Source organism: Patiria miniata, unplaced genomic scaffold, assembly GCF_015706575.1.
Source record: "Patiria miniata isolate m_02_andy unplaced genomic scaffold, ASM1570657v1 HiC_scaffold_26, whole genome shotgun sequence".
Taxonomy (NCBI): Eukaryota; Metazoa; Echinodermata; class Asteroidea; order Valvatida; family Asterinidae; genus Patiria; species Patiria miniata.
The window spans coordinates 6682407-6699551 of NW_024037065.1; the positions used below are offsets into that span (position 1 = coordinate 6682407).

Below are 17145 nucleotides of genomic sequence, written 5' to 3' on the forward strand. Positions count from 1 at the left end.
AAAGTTCGTGCATCAAAGGATATGATATGAGTAAAGGAACATCATTTTTAAGACGCGCGCATTGCAAAATTTTAATTTAAGGTGGGTGCATAGGAATAGGAGCGCGTAGCTTTAGGGGGTCTGACGATAAGAAGGTGTTTCACAGTAAATAAACGCCATCTTCATGATCTTGCCTGCCGGGCAATTTTATATGCGTTGTGGTGTACGCATCGTCAATGGAATTTTTTTGCGCTTGTAAGTCATCGTGCGGTCATTCATAAATGCGCCCGTATCTAGCAACTTTTTTTCTTTGCATCGTGAACAAGATGGCACATTATTATTTATTAGTATTACCGTGAAACACCTTAATCCTTATTAAAATTAAAAGATTTTTGCAGACTAAGTCATTTTCGAACATTATATGAAAACACTCTTTTAGTCTTAAAGACTCAAACGAAAGGTTGGGGCCTGTAACTACACAATCGCCCTGCAACAGGGAGCACGCAGGAAACTGTACCACAAGAAACAATCAAAGTGCGCCACGCCCACTAAAAAGGGGGTTGCCAAAAAAAGCGAGAGGTCATGCATGCAGCCCTGGCACTGTTGCGGCAGGTGAGTTCGAGAAAAATTTAACCAGAGTTACAAAAAAATACAAGAAATGAAAAATCTTTTAAAAAGAATGATTACCTTAGAGCAGGAGGTGTTAACAAGATAACAGAATCATCAGTTTAGCTGGTATCCGAACAGTTTAGATATTGATTTATTGAGAGAGCGGGGAGTCTCGTGTCACATCTCGTCAAGCTTATCATGATTTCTGCACGTAATCGTATAGTCTGGTAATTATTTTGCCCGTCATTGTACATACCTAATATGAGTCCAGGAACACGACACATTTGTTTTCGACGTGTTCCCTGACGTCTCAACACTTATTCAGTATAAGCGAGAGGGTAGAGTCTGGTACTCAGTAAAATCCCCGTTTTCATCCTTGTGTTTGCACACGTACACTTCCGTGTTGCATTGCAATGGTTACCATGCAAACTCGAAAATAATGACTGTCAAAACGTTTGTAAGGTTCGTGCTGGGGTTTTATAATGATTATATGTTTATTCGGTCAATGTTAAGTAAACATCGCTTTAACAACGGTTAACTAAAAGTTGAAAACAACAGTGTTGTAACGTTAGGCAGTTGAAACTCTTGACTCTTGTGGCACTGCCACTGTAGTATAGTAATGTAGGCGTGGCAACGGCCAAATGCCATTTTTTTAAAGGGGGGTGTAACGTGGATGGGGGAAGGCGAGGTGGGGGGATTAGGTGCAGAACTACTACTGCTAACTTTCTTTGCAGTCTTGGCCCCATTGTTGTTTGCCACAAAATTTGAGTTTTTTATCATGTTTAAATATTGGGGGCGGAAAGGGGGGGGGGGGACTGGCAGAGTTTTTGTGTAATAATTAAGACAGTTGTCGAAAAATAAAATAAACTTTGCCTGGTTACCTTATGATTTTCAACGTGGTATTAGGTAACACATAAGTAGGCTGTAACGTAGTCCGCGTAACTTGGACCCAACTTATCGCCTTTTTTAACATTCGGACGTGGACCAGACCATGTCCGAATGTTAAAAAAGGCGATAAGTTGGGTCCAAGTTACTCAGACTAGCTGTAACGAGGATCTTAAGGTTTTTAACTTAAGGTATTGAAAACATGCAAAAGCCTACAACTTAGAAAATAGACTGGCAACTGAAACAACCAGTCCAACAGAACACGACCGCTTCAGTACTGCATAATCAACTGTGCCAAAGGCAACATCTGGCATGTCTGGTAGTCTCTATTTTTACACATTTCTGGTCGGCCACCAGAATGACACTGAATGAAAAGGTCAGTCTTTTCAAACAGTTGGACCTACTCCTAGAACTATGAGGCTCCACGTAGTGAGCCTCATAGTTCTAGGAGTATAAGTTGGACCATGGTTGGACATGTACCAGTCTAGTCTTTAGCCGCGTTTTGAAATCCCTTGACTTCCCTCTCATGTGCAAAATATTGAAGCAAAGTCTCCTTTAAAAATTGAATTGAGTCTGCAAACTTGGATGGTGAAATGCTGAGGACCTTTTTTTTGTCCAATGCAGATTTGGAGAAATTTTTCTGACTAAAGAGTGAGTATTTAATTAAAGTTGGCCTGATTTAGTTTTGCATGTTTCTGAGCACTCTAGGTCTCAGTCTGCCTCTGGATGCTCGGTTTGGAGGTCACAAGTTCAAACCCCTCTCCAGTCAATATCTTTGTTCTTTTATAATGCGACAGTCACGTTTCTGTTGTGGTTTATTTCAAAACAAAATTAATGAAAACTCTACATTCTTGATATGTCATTTTCACAGGTGCTTGTACAGTCTACTGAAACCCATGCTGTTCCTGCTACTGATCAGCCTCCCTCTGGGAGTCCTGCTCTTCTACGCACTGAGGAGAAGAGTCCAGCAGGTAGGCCGGCGTCAGTACGCTCACCTGAGGGAGCGAGGCCAGGACGGGAGAAAGCCGGTGGTGGTAGGCTTCTTCCACCCGTACTGCAATGCGGGAGGGGGCGGGGAGCGGGTGCTGTGGTGTGCCATCGCGGCTCTGCAGGAAAGGTGTGGTAACTCGTACTTGGTACTTGGTTGGTTCTTCTCCTAAGGACTTCCACAAGGGAGTATAACTAGGAGGCCAGAAACACCGGGGCAAACCCCTTCTCTTAGCAATAAGTGTTACTGGGTTCTTTTATGTGCGTTAGGCCTTATACAACACACGGGACCTCCGGCTTAACGTCCCATCCGAAGGACGAAGCAATAATGGTCAAGTGCCTTGCTCAAGGGCACCAGTGTCTGGGCCCGGGCTCGAACCCACGCCACTGTTGCCTCTGAAACACCAGAGCATAAGTCCGGTGCTCTTAACCGCTAGGCCATGACACTCCATTCGTACCTTGTACAATGAAACCGGTGACTGCTCTATGTTCTGACACCCCTATGTTCCGACAGGGTTAGGGTTAGGGTTAGGTACAGGAATAGGAATATGTGCAGTCAAAACATAGGGGTGTTGGAACATAAGGGTCATAGGGGTGTCGGAACATAGAGGTGTAACCAATGAAACCTTCTGGAAAAAAGGTCCTCTTAAGGCCTTTTCTCTCTGTTGTATTGCCTTCCTTCATTGAAATAAACACAGGCACACCGTGAGCAGACCCTTGGCAGAGCTGAAATTAGTTGGCGAGACATGTCTTCACATTTTTTGCCAGTCAGTGCACGGATGGCCTAATAGTACTGTTCAATTTTCTATGTTTGACCCTCTCAACCCAGATCCTGACAAGGATTGAATTTTACATGTGCAGAGCAGTGGACTTGTTTAGAAGTCTTGTTAAATTATTGCTAGCGTTAAAGGGGTTCCCAAAATCCCAATGTTGAACCTTATTCTGGTCTGTAAGTTCCAGAATTCGATTTAGTCTGATCTGATATAGTGGAGCTCTGTGGCCTCGTGATTTAAGGGCATCAGATTTGTGGTCTGCGGGTAATTCTGCAGGTTGTGGGTTCGAGTCCTGCCTGGGTCATGGTGTTTGTGCCCTTGGGCAAGGCACTTTGTCACTCATTGCTTCTCTCTACCCAGGAGTAAATGGGTACCTGTGAGGGCAGAGATGGTTATTGTGGTTGATTTAGCTTCCTTGCGCCTAACAGGCTGCATCGAGCTGTATACTCCCCAGGGAGCTGAGATGGTATTTGGAATGTTTCATGGGCCCAGTGAGCAGGGGTAATAATGATGTAGCGCCTTGAGCACCAGTCCTGGTGGATACGTGCGCTTTATAAATAGCCACTATTATTATTTTATTTCATTTACTCTTTTTTGATTAACGTTTCTTGCAGGTATTCCTATGTGAGGTGTGTAGTCTACACAGGTGACAGTGATGTCAGAGGGGAGGAGATCGTACGCAAAGCCAAGCAGCGCTTTAACATCACCCTCACCAAACCCGTGGAGTTCGTCTTCCTCAAGAAGCGTCATCTTGTCGAGGCCGAGACTTACCCTTTCTTCACCCTCCTGGGCCAGAGCCTGGGCTCCGTGATTCTGGGCTGGGAGGCCCTGACGAACTGCGTCCCGGACGTCTACATTGATTCCATGGGTTACGCATTCACCCTCCCGCTTTTTAAGTTCCTCGGGCTGTGCAAGGTGGGCTGCTACGTGCACTACCCGACCATCAGCACCGACATGCTGAGCCGCGTCGCGCAGCGGACAGCCACGTACAATAATCCAGGCTTTGTCGCGAGGAGCCGTGTGCTCAGCTCTCTCAAGTTGGTCTACTACCGCCTGTTCGCGCGGCTCTATGGCGTCATGGGCGCGCGCAGTGACGCGGTGATGGTCAACTCGTCGTGGACTAATGGACACATACAAGACATCTGGCGGGTACCGGAGCGGACAAGCGTCGTGTACCCGCCGTGCGACACGGACGCGTTCCTCCAACAGCCGTTGGCGCCGGAAGAGGGACGCAAGAAGCACGTCATCGTGTCCATCGCGCAGTTTCGACCGGAGAAGGACCATCCTCTACAAGTCAAAGCCTTCAACGAGCTCCTGCGGCGGTATCCAATCAAAGAGCGCGAGAGCCTCAAGTTGGAGCTGATTGGCAGCTGTCGTAACCAAGGCGACGCTGATCGCATCGACATGCTGCGCGAGATGTGCGAGGAATTCAACATCCGCCCAAATGTGGATTTCCTGCTGAACATTTCATTTGACGATCTCAAGGCACATCTGTCTGCTGCCACCATTGGTTTGCATACTATGTGGAATGAACACTTCGGTATAGGTAGGTTCCAAAAAAAGGAAAGGAATAATCAGATTTCAAAAGGCCAGTACAAACCGCGAATGACTCTGAATGCAAAGTGAATTTTATGTCATAAAATTCAGAGGGTTAGAAATGTGTTCAACTTTTGTATAGAGCATCCCTTTTTATTTGTAGGGTGCTCCTATTTATTAGCCTCTGAAATAGGGTGGGTCAGTCGGCGAAACGTAAAAAAGTTGCGCCCACATAGATAGCTAAATTAAATTATGCAAAGTGTGTATTGTCTCTGGTTTTTTAATTGGCAAGAGTTTATATCGTGATTTGATATCACTGAACTAATAAAGTCAGTTTTGGCAAGATTTAGTTGACTTGCATTATATCTGCAGCATGCAGCTCACTAATGTTCTGGCTGTAGCAGCAGCCACGACATAACAGTAAAGTAGACCCAAGATACGTTGATGGGCAGCAACGTCGCATCTTCTGGAATTGCATTAGTTGCTATATGCTGTGCTTCCTTTGAAGTTGGATGTTATTTTGTGATAGCTTTTCAAATAAAGGCTGGTTCATACTCGGCGCGACAGCGAACGCAAACGCGAATTTGTGACGTCAGGACAAGTTTTTCGCACTGCCAATTCACAAAAGTTGAACACATTTCAAGTCTGGCAAGTTTCGCGGCGAATTTGATGTCACACATCAAATTCGCATTGCATTCGCAAGACGTATGTCACAGAGCCTGATTACTTTAATTTGATAGTTATTTGTTTCATTAATTTATTTTTGTGTAAGGAGGGTTTTTTTTTAGACAGGGTCAGCAGTAATAGAATTTTAAAAATATCTTAGTTCCGGAGCCAAAAATAAGGTTGATCGGAAATGTGAACCAAAGACTGAAAAAAAAGGGATGCCCTAAAGAATAAACAGAAGTAAATTATTATTATTATTCAATTTTTCTTTATTTCATTTAAATTGAAAACAAAAAACAGGTGTAGTGGAATGCATGGCCGCAGGGACAGTCATCGTTGCCCACAACTCGGGAGGCCCCAAGATGGATATCGTGGTGGACGTCGACGGCAAGATAACGGGGTTCCTCGCGGACGACGTGAAGAGCTACGCCGACGCCATGGAAACCATCCTCAAGATGACGCCGGAGGAACGGCTGGAGATCCGACAGAGCGCGAGGGAGTCAGTGGGACGATTCTCGGAGCAGGAATTCAAAAACGGTTTCCTTGCTGCGACAGAAGTGCTAATAAACTAATTAAACAAAATGTGGCCTTTTTGACCAACTTTAAAATATCCCGTTTCAAGCAGGTAGTGACAAAATCGATGTGCATGCTGAATCTATCGAATATTTGAATATGTGAGCATCTAATGAATATCCGTATAGCATTTTTTTTTATTCAAATATTTGACAAATGCGACCGGTGTCGAGAAGATGAAGAGAAAGGCCTGTGATGTCATTTCAATCATATATTTACCCTAACTCCCTAGCGTCTTTTACTCGGGAACTGAATCAAGTCCATCAAAATCCATCAATCAGTGTGCTTCCAGTACAAAACTGTACATGACATAATGGAATCCACCACTGATGCACTGGTTGACATTCATGGACTTGCTACACATGGCTTTTATCACAATAGCAGTACAGGACTCTAGGCTAAATCAATCAGATACCCCTAGCACTGCTGCAGGCCATTAGGCCCAAGTCCATCATACTCCATCAATATTTAATCACGCCAGGCCTTCTGGACCAAGTCCCCTAAAATCCACCAAAATGGGGGGATGGATTTTGATGGAGTTGGGGTGGTTAGGGTTAAAGTTGATATCTTTTAAAATCTTTTAAGTATCGATGCTAGTCAGGTATGTCTACAAAATGTATTGATACATGATGTTCTTAATATTTTTGACGCAAATCCTGATCAGTGGACCATTTAATTCCCAATTAAAGCACGCAAATTTCAACCGCATGCATCTTCTGACTGGCACGTGCAATTGCCAACTGGCAGAGGCAATTTATGCCTGCACGTGTTAAACTTGTCTTGTGTGTTTCGAATATTTGAATGTACGATTCAATCCAAATTTGAACGTAGTCTGCATATCACCCATTGTCCGACGGAGCCATCTCAGGCTCTGGTCTAATGTCTGATATTAAGCAAGCAACATCGTGACGCCATTACTAAAATTGGGACGCCATTACTAAAATCGTGACACCGTTTCATTCGGAAATCTGGACTAAATTGTTGATTGGTCAATTTCGATGTCGTGTTTTTGTAATTCATTAACGGGCAAAGAGATCAAATAAAACCTAGACACGACATTGGCTCTCAAAACTGTTAGCAAAATGCTGTGCGTATAGAATACGTCAAGTCTCATCGTGGATGTGAAGTGACGCGCAAGAGGGTGTTCGTATTACTTGCGGTTTTTAAAAATATGACGTGATGATCATTCGAAGCCGCAGGACGTTTGCGCACCGCGTAATATATCATTATTATTATTATTATTAATCATTGCTGGTAATGAAACCAAGGATTCCTCAAAAGCGCCCTGGGCACTGTAGCTCGCAAGCCTGAAGAAACCTGTGGAGAGAAGACAATGAGAAGAAATTACCATTCTAGACGTGGGAGGAAAAGCCCAGAAGAATATTCTGGGGAAAACCCACAGAATCAGGCAGGGACTGAAAACCCAATCCACATATTGGCCCAGGCAGGATTCGAACCCGGGTCACAGCGGTGGAAATCGAGGAAAGTACCGCTACGCCAACAAGGGCGGATCCAGGGGGGGGCCAAAGGGGGCCATGGCCCCCCCCCAAAACGAAACCAATTTTTTTTTTTTTAAGTGACATCGCAATAAAGGCAGGCAATTAGTACACCACCATCTTTTCCTCAAAAAAACATTGGTTAAAGTGGTCAGAAATTGCCTCAGATCGCACCACAGAGCATCTAGAATCCAAAATTTTTTCGGGGCACTTAAGCGGGCCCCGAACCCCACGCCGTAATTTTTTTGACCCACTTTTTTGGGGGACCAAATTTTTTTTTGGCCCCCCCCAAAATTGTGTTCTGGATCCGCCCTTGTACGCCAACCTGACTCCCCTAATATCGTTACAGGTCGCATGCCTCTTTTTGCTCAATTCACAACTTAAAAGCATAATTGATGCCGTGTCTAGGTTTTATTTAAATAGATGTGACAACGGGCTACCGAAGACCCGATATAGAAGGCGCCCACTGAATGGTTAGAATCTCGAGGTCAAGACGCAGTCTTGTTTTGCATAATTCATCGCTGAAATCTGCTCGCATATCATAGACCCTTACTGTGCAAGGGGATACTCCATCTAGTTCGAAAGGTCTTATACTTAATTATTTAAAATGTCACAGCTGTAGTAATACTTTCTGTTAGATGGGGATGTTTTGCCACTTGTCAGTGCAATAGTAAAGTAACACTCAAGTTGGGTTTTGCCCTTCACCGACGTACACTGTATACTCAGTATGTTACCTCCCGAGTGAAAGTGGGGGGGAAAAAAGGTGAAGGGCTAAACCTAATTTGATTTACATCACCCGACGCAAAAACATTTTGCATCTTACGAATGAAGTAATACTCGTTGCACATTGACGCCAACCCATTATGAAACGGCAAATGAAAAAGGAGCGCAGAGTGATTCTAGAGCGTCTTGACTTGTCTGTTAGAGTTGACCCGAGTCGCTCCAAATGCGTTATGGTAATGTAGACAGCCAATCTGAAACTACTCTTGGTCCAGGGCTAGATTCAGATTTTTTATTCCCCTAAAACGGCCAGCCCCTGGCATGCGCGGTAGGAGTCACCATCAATAAGATTGATCAACTCCAGTCTTGGAAAATTTGGCAGTGCAACACTGACAATTAAAGAGGTTGTGGAATGCTCGAAGACATTTCCGTCATTTTTTGGGTATATGTAGCCTGAGGTGCGATGAAATAAAAACGACTATTGTTTCTGTCATAAAATGAGTACAAAAAGTACTTTTGAGAGCTGTTTTTCAAGTCCTGTCATGCCTGTTTCGACCCGAACGTGCAATTTGTGTAAAAGTCGTTGTTGCGGGCAGCAAACAAAACACAGTAAATCGTGACGTTATAAACAGGACTCCCGATGCAGAGTAGCATAAACGAGTCCTGTTTATTACGTCACGATTTACTGTGTTTTGTTTGCTGCCCGCAACGACCACTTTTACACAAATTGCACGTTCGGGTCGAAACAGGACCTGGAAAATAGCTCTCAAAAGTACCCTTTGTACTCATTTCATGACAGAAACAATAGTCGTTTTTATTTCATCACACCTTAGGCTACATATACCCAAAAAATGACGGAAATGTCTTCGAGCATTCCACAACCTCTTTAACCTATCGCAGTAGAAATGCATCAACGCAGCTTGTGAAATATTGTCCTATGACATGATGTACAAATGGATGCGGAACGCATGGGAACTAGTCACAATATGCGTTGTATGACCTTTTTAGGAGCTGGTATTCTACCAATACCTAGCAAATTTCTGTGGATCTATGAAATTGGCTCGAGATCTATTCTAGTCAAAGTCGCAGGTGCAGTGCCTTACTTTATCATACAATTAATCAGTGTGCTCGTTAGTTGCCATGGAAACAGGCAGAGATATGAATGCATTTCTAGTAAATTTTCGCATTAAGCAAATGATAATTATGTGATTCTCTATTCCAAATCCAAATTTTAAAATGTATGTGAATACGTATGTTAGTTTCTAAAAAAAGAAAATTGTAAGAATTATATTTTCGCAATGTGTTTTAAACTTACCAGAATTTATTATTCCATGTTAAAATATCTCAGAACCGACAATATTCTGGTCTGAAATATTCAACTAAATATGATTTGTTATAATAACTACTAATTTCTTTTTAAATGTTCTATTGATCATTTGTTTAAATTAAAAATTTCATTAACATCATTTGGATGCTTTTGTGGATTCATAAGCAAGTTATCTGTAATAAATTGAGAGTTTCCCACCCTGTATTAAATAATGAAAGGTTGCGGAAACACCATGTGCGAATAATTTCTCAACTAAGAGAATGGTTCTGAAAAGAACCAGAGGTATAAACTCGACATTCCGGTCAGTATGCTCTGACCGTCTTCAGGAGAGAACCATTCTCTTAGTTGAGAAATTATTCGCACATGGTGTTTCCGCAACCTTTAATTATTTAGTATCTCCATGATGCAAAGCCTCAAATCTTACTCGCCCTGTATTATCACATCACATACAATTTAACAAAAAAATATAAACTTGAAACGAGAAATTGGCTGCAATAGGGTTTGAACCTGGGACCTCCAGATTGCGATTCTAGTTCTCTACCAACTGAGCTATCCAGCCCAATGTTGATAATTACGTGCACTTTATTATTAATACACATTTTCCAATCCTAGGTATTACAGGACAAAACATTTATAACTCTGATGCTTGATTTCCCAAATTTTCAACTTTATCAGAATCATGTTTGACTTTTACGCTGGCTCAATAAACCAACATGTCAACTGCATATCAATATTATCAGCTGGTTTTGTTGGGTTCGTTTTGGTTGTAATTTCCTTTTTCATGTGTATTAAAGGGCTATGCAATATAATGATTTAATGCAAACCTTTGAAATGTACCTTTTTGTCCCATTAAACCCCTATTTTCAATTTTTGTTTTACCATTTTCAAGGGTATTTTGGTTCTTTTTTGATTATTATGCTGATCCATATTCATGACAAAAGTGTGATGTCATTTCAGGCAGAAACCTCAATGTTTCACCTATTTCAAGACCACTTTTTAGACAGTTTGCTGTTGTAAATTTTTTGTTCTTTGGTGATTACTTGTTGTGGCAGAACATGGCAGTAAACCAATGAGCAAATTTTTCTCACAAATATTTTCAATAAGCCGGCAAATTTTTGGGTTCACAATTTAAACAGAAAACCCCCAAACTGAACGTGCATCAGTTCCTGAAATGACATCACACCAACAGCTCACTCAGTTGTCCGGTAAAGCATGGAACATTTTAAATGTTTAATAAAATTATAAAAAAAATGGGATGTCAATTAGTTTTCATACATTTAAGAGGGGTACAAAGTTGCACCAAATATACGTTTCTGGAAAAATTCACACCCCTTTAAGGCCGGGTTCATACTCGCAAAAGCAACAAAAATTTGTAATGTCATGATAAATATTCGTGCTGCAAATTCGAAGAAGGTGAACAAATTTCAAATCGGACGAATTTTTCAGCGAATGTTTCATGACATCAAATGCGCTTTGCATTCACATTGATTATGAACCGGGCTGAATTAAAGGTATATCATGGCAGCAAAATTTCAATGTGCTTTTTCTGCAGTAAGACTTAAATCAGAAATGTTTTTGTGTTACGCTCAAACTTAACGAATTCTTGTTTTGTTGTATTTTGTTACATAAATTTGCATAGAACATTTTCAAGCAATCTTAATAGCGCCCCCCCCCCCTCCCCCAGAAAAACTCCCTCTTAATTTGCCCCAACTTTCTGTCATGCATCAGTGCAGTTATGAATAGCGCCCTCTCTCGTCCACGTTGGATTATCACTTGATCAGCTCTTCCGTCACCGGATTTTCGCCACTAGCCACCCTCGCAGTTTTTGCTGTTTTCAGCTGTTTAAGAAGGACACTTCCACCAAAACAAGTTTATTTACGCATTTGGAAATATCTTCGGCAGTCTTTCGCAGAAAAACCGGCTCCCGCTACTGGAGGAAAAGTAGACGAAATATCAGGTTTACTCGCACACTTGGATTAGCCTACTTTTGAAAACAACCTACGAACTCGAGCGTAAACTAGGTGAACGAAGATGGCGATTTGCAGCCTGAGGTGATTTTCGTTTGCTTGAGAGAGGTCAACACAGTTCTCTCCGCTCTTTGGCTCCAAACATGTCTGGAAAAGCTGAGAACATGCAGCCACCGCCGAGGAGAGTGAGTATTCTTACACTCTTTGCCAATTTGACATGGATAACAATGTCTTTGTTGTTTCAAAACATCGATTTGGCCGGTTTGTTTTTCTTTTGTGTTTTGTTTTGTTTAGTTGAAACTCGGCCAAGAGCTGCGAACAGTACAGAATGAGCAAGTGTCCAGTCTGCACTCCAAGTTTCAACAGGAGTCGGAGTTATTAGAAGAAATAAGGTAAGTTTAAATTGATCAGCTGTTTTACGAGTTTACTTTGATCGTATTCGTAACTTTCATTGTTTAATTTCAACGTAAACAAAGAATTTCATTAATTTTTTTCTGAGTAAATTATTTTGAGTAATACGCCTATCATATGTCCCCGCCCCCCCCCCCCCCCCCGGCACGGCCCCCCCCCCCCCAGGTCTGATGTCCGGATTTGTTCATGTTTTTCATGCCCCCAGGGTGGGGATTTTGGTCACGTCACTCAAATTACAATGTTGATGGTACCATTGGGGTACTACATGGAAAGGCAATAGTCAGCCCCACGTACGTACATGTATGTGGGGGATTGTCACTTAAATTTTGCTCGAGGGGTAGGGATTTTGTCACTTCAAAAGTGACAATCCCCGCGTCTTGGGTGGGCCAGCCCGGGGGGGGGAGGGGGGGGGGGGGTAACAATTGATAGGCACATAATGATAACAATTGCAATCTTGCACCAAGTCAAAGTGCGAAAAGAATACACTTTTATTTTGTCAGGAGCTAGGACAGTAGGAGGGAAAAAAACATTGAAATTGGCTGAATACTAGTTGTGTTTATTTGTAAAAAGAAAGTATATAGTGAAGAATATCACTGATTTGCTTGTGTGTACTGAGTCACTTAAAAAAGTTAAAGAAATGAAATCAGCCAGGTAAATTACTAGTTTCAGAATGCTTTGTGTTTGGCGTACGTGTAAATTTATATCAACTAATCTCTGTTAGTATATTTTACATTCAACAGGGAATTTTCTAAACAACGATCATCTATAGAGCGGACATATGCCCAGGTGAGTGAATTGTTTCCAACAAAATCCATGTAAATTCTTTCATAGCAACCAAGTATGTAAAACTTGAGTTTACTGTTACACTGCTTGGCATGAGACTGTCAATGCTACGTCCCAACGATCGCAACAAAACTATAGTTGGGACTGTCCCAGCTATGGTGAGGGCAATTGCTGTAGAGGGGTGTAACATCAACAAACTTGGGCTTGTTAGGCCAAGTAAAAAAAAAAATGTTTAGCGTCCTGCTTTTTGAAAAAAAGGAAGGAGGAGGACCTTTTTTTTGTCCTTCCAAAATGGCCGCCTGACTGGGCTATTTTTCAAGATGGCCACCAGCTTTTTTTGTTAAATGGCCGCCACTTGGACTCAGGAATTACATACAAGCAAAAATTGGACTCCAAAAATGCTGATGCACTAGCAATCTGTAGGCAGTGACATCTTTTGAGAGAGATCTATACTAAGTTGAACTCTAGGTACTATGTAATAACTGTATTTTTTTGCTGGTCCCAGAGGGCCAGCCTACTGTCCTCTTTGTACCTATCTCACTGACTGACCATTGCTTGTGAGCTGGGCAGTGCTATTGTATAGGATTACCCCATAACACCAACGAATGGGCCAAGTCCCACCCCATTGTGTAGACCAGATGCATGAAAAGACTTCCAGTGAATGGCCATCCTACGGAAGCGTACATAACCATCCGTGTTACTGCGTTACTGAGATAAAATATCTTGGAAACATAGAGTTCCATCATAAAATATCTGTACTACTCGGAATGCAGCGATAGCCCATCATGAAAATGCTCTATTCCATGAAAGCCTATCATGGAAACGTGGAAATCTGTGGTAGGTTATCGTGGAAACGTGGCATTCCGTGATAGGCCGTCATGAATAAGTGGAATTCCGTGATATGCTATCGTGGAAACGTGGAATACTGTGATAGCCTATCACCCAAAACGTGGAATACCGCGGTAGGGAATCTCAGCAACATGGAATTTCGTGATGTTTTATCCTGGCAAAGCGAAATGCCATGGTATCGTTAGCCTATAACACGTTTCCACGATAGCTCATCACGTATTTACAAGCTTGCACGATAGCCTATCACCGAATTCTATGTTTCTGTGATAGGCTATAACGATATTCCACGTTTCCGCGATAAGCTATCACATTATTCCACGTTTCCACAATAGCCTATCACGGAATTCCACATTTCTGTGATAGGCTATCACAGTATTCCACGTTTCCATGATAGCCTTTTAAGGAATTCCATGTCTCTAAGATATTTTATCTCAGTAACGTAGTAACGCGAAGGGTCATATACGCTTCCGTACCATTCTGAATCAATTGAATACAATTTCTGTGCACTGACTGTGCTCTTGGGACTAGATTTGCGGTCTTGCCTTGTCTTGGTCTGGTATGCCATACCCTGGCACAGTTCCCAGCAGGGACACCTCAAGTTGAAATCACTGAAGCCAAGCAAGCTAAACACTGTTCTTAATTGAAGCAAATGAAGCGTGGACATGAATTCCCAAATGGGTCAAGTGGCTTTTTACATAATAGGCTAAACAGTGAACAAGTTTGAAACAGATGGTCAACCTGCATGGGCCTGAGCACAATACTAGTTAAAGTGATCAGCTTTGACAAAGTAGTATAAATGTTCAAACCCCTTCTTGTTTGTTTTCATTGAACATGTACTTGGGAGACAATTCATTATTGTAGTTTAAGGGATAATTAATACAGACAGACCATGGGGAACCTTTCCTTTTATGTTGACAACGTACACGTAGGCCTATTGAAGAAAATGGAATGCAATCAACAGACTACCAACAGACTATCTGTAGAAACAGATTTCAGCTTTTTAAAAATCTCAGTGAGTGTGTGCAAAATAGATAGCATAAGGCCCAAAAAAAAAAGTCTCCGGTTTCTGGTATGCATGCGCGTCGCCGTAGCCATGCGCGTCGGCAAAATGAAAAAGTTTTTTTTTTCAATGAAAGATGATTTCTCAAAACCGCCAAACTCTCTGGTTTGACCGGAATCCTGCTGCTGCACAATTTTAACGTGTTTTTAGATTGGGTTATGGTCGAGAATAAGCTTTATAATGTGGCCTCTCTGGACTTCCATATATTTGCACTAAGTTTAGTCGGGCACCATTTGCAGTCATCAGCCGACATTTGAAGCAAAAAAATCAGGTAAAAAAAAAAAAAAGCCGCGTCGCCGCACCACTTTTTGGGCAAGCTCCATACCAGAAACCGGAGACTTTTTTTGGCCTAATGAAATAAACAGGATTTTCTTAGCTCCATTCCATCTAGATCATGGTGCTCAAGATCATGGAGCATTGAAAATGAAATGATTTCTGTACGCATGTTCAAGTCCAAGCATAGTCTTCATGCACTCCTTTGGCTGGTTTTGTGTGTCAAATTTGTTCACCAAATTGTTCACTCTTCACAGTTTCACAGTTGAAAGGGGTTTAATAATTTCCTGGCAAACAGAACAGAAATTTACATGTAGTATATATTTTCCTTGCTTTGTGACCACCAACGGGATTGGTGGATTTTTATGTTTTGATTAACGCTGAAAGTTTTTTTCTAAAATACTGAAAAAAACTTATGAAAATAGCACTTTGGGTTGCTGAGAAAATGCCAGTTATGTAAAAGTAGTCATTTGCATCCTGTACACATCACTTCAAACAGTGAAACATTTTACTGTAAGCCTAATGTGCAATTATATGTATCCTTCATTTGTGCAATTTCTTTAGTATTTTGACATATTTATGATGCTGAAAAGGTTTTAAAAAGGACTAAAAAGGATGAGATACCTGTACTGGTACCTGTTCAGCATGTTCAGGTGGGAAATGGGGTATTTCCATCAAATTCATTTGTACTGTTGTCATATTACATGTATGTGCCGTGTTGTTCAAATAGGTACAGTGAAAATCCCATGCTGTGGTAATTGTTTGTGTACAGGATGAAAATGACTACTTTTACTTAATTGGCATTTTCTCAGCAACCCATAGTGCTATTGTCATGATTTTTTTTTTTCAGTATATAAAAGAAAATGTTCTTAGCATTAATCTGATACCCAAAACATAAAAATCTCTTCTTTTTTTTAGGCAAACGTTTTAAGGTTGTATTTTTTTTGGGTCACCCTGTATACTGTGGCCCAACAACCCAGAAACGCACAGGTTTTTATGCTGCTCTTCATTATGTCACATTGGCAATGCCAGTACTCTTTTAAGGCCTTATCAGTGCAGTTAGCGAATTCTTATCAAGAATTGATAATGGGGTCCCCTCCTAACCACTACTGTTGCATAAATATTTGTACTGATGGCACTCCATAGGCCACAAGTTTAGATCACTTTAAACAGCTCAGCTCCCACTAGCTGGGTGGCATCGTAAAGTTTGTATTGTTTGCGCTACTGCATGTTTTAAGGAGTTTTAAGTGGAAAAAGAAAGTTCAAAGTTTAGGATATGAAACATCTTGCGTGAAGGAAAGCCTACACATTTGTGTGGCAAACAATTTGTAAGACAATGGGCCCTGTTACATGTATGCCAACAGGCAACTTCTGGGAGTCTTTTACATGTGGATAGGCCCAGAACCATTTAGCCGTTCGCTGAAAGTTAATGTTAAAACTAAAAGAGAAAAAGGTTACAAACTGTAACGTGAGTAACTGTAACATCACTTACTGAAAGCCCTCTGGCAATTTTAAGACTGACTATTTTTTAATAATTCTAGTGATAGAATATGACTTTATACCCTAATTGACCTGTCGCCATTTGCGAGTTAGCCACACCCCTTAGACAACCCTATGGAATTGTTTGTACGCTAAGTTCTGTTTTTCCCAGTTATATCATGAAATTGGACAATACCGGTATTTCACAAGCTGCGTTGACGCGATTCTAACGCGATTCTACCGCGATAGGTCAGTTATGTAAGGGCACTAAAATGATATTTCCATCAGTGCACAGTACGTGTACAATGTACAATGTATGAGGAAAACATTCCAATGCAAAGTACCGGTACCATGAGTTACCCAAAAAAACCACTTATTACCAAACCAATTCAAGTTCTTTTTGTTGGCCCTTTTCTGTTGTACAGGTAGTTTAGTCACCTAATTTCAAGGGATGAGAAACATCCACCCTTAATTCCTTGACCTTATATAACAACAGCACAGAGTTGACGGAAAAGTCAAGTCTGTCACGAGCCAATGTGGCCCATTAGGCCGGCGTTTATCTCCGGTTTCAGTAGCATGAAACGAATGAGACTATTTCTACTCCCCCTGGATGAGATGCTGGTCCATCGCAGGTTACTCACCAGCTAATGCCAGTACCCATTTATAACCCCAGGGTAGACCCTCTGATCATGAGTCACGAACCCGAACAGCTAGGCCACACTCCCCAGTTGACGGAAGACACCCTGCATATGTAAATTACGCTGGAGTCTCT

The 17145-nt window shown here is 41.8% G+C and overlaps 3 protein-coding genes across 8 annotated transcripts in view; 2 read left to right on the forward strand and 1 right to left on the reverse strand.

The window, feature by feature from the left end:
* The window catches only part of LOC119733796 (copper-transporting ATPase 1-like), a 36591-nt gene extending 35800 nt beyond the window's left edge, over positions 1–791 (reverse strand). The window contains exon 1 of the mRNA XM_038207163.1: positions 667–791. The gene's annotated coding sequence lies outside the window, so the exon portion shown is untranslated. The remainder of the gene's footprint in view (positions 1–666) is intronic.
* LOC119733797 (GDP-Man:Man(3)GlcNAc(2)-PP-Dol alpha-1,2-mannosyltransferase-like) lies at positions 743–6258 on the forward strand. 2 transcript variants are annotated; one of them, XM_038207165.1, is made up of 4 exons: positions 743–815; positions 2345–2590; positions 3848–4779; positions 5736–6258. In XM_038207165.1, the coding sequence occupies exons 1-4, from the start codon at positions 787–789 to the stop codon at positions 6005–6007; spliced, it is 1479 nt and encodes a 492-aa protein (XP_038063093.1). In that variant the 5' UTR covers positions 743–786; the 3' UTR covers positions 6008–6258. The 2 variants fall into 2 exon arrangements, with proteins under 2 accessions (XP_038063093.1, XP_038063094.1); XM_038207166.1 differs by lacking the exon at positions 743–815 and adding an exon at positions 935–1050 and having other exon boundaries at positions 5736–6257.
* A 5059-nt stretch (positions 6259–11317) lies between these two features.
* LOC119733780 (F-BAR and double SH3 domains protein 2-like) overlaps positions 11318–17145 on the forward strand; it is a 105216-nt gene continuing 99388 nt past the window's right edge. For all 5 annotated transcript variants that reach the window (XM_038207142.1, XM_038207144.1, XM_038207143.1 and 2 more), the window contains exons 1-3: positions 11318–11703; positions 11813–11910; positions 12670–12715. In XM_038207142.1, the coding sequence (XP_038063070.1) occupies positions 11662–11703; positions 11813–11910; positions 12670–12715 (186 nt within the window). In that variant the 5' untranslated portion in view covers positions 11318–11661. The remainder of the gene's footprint in view (positions 11704–11812; positions 11911–12669; positions 12716–17145) is intronic.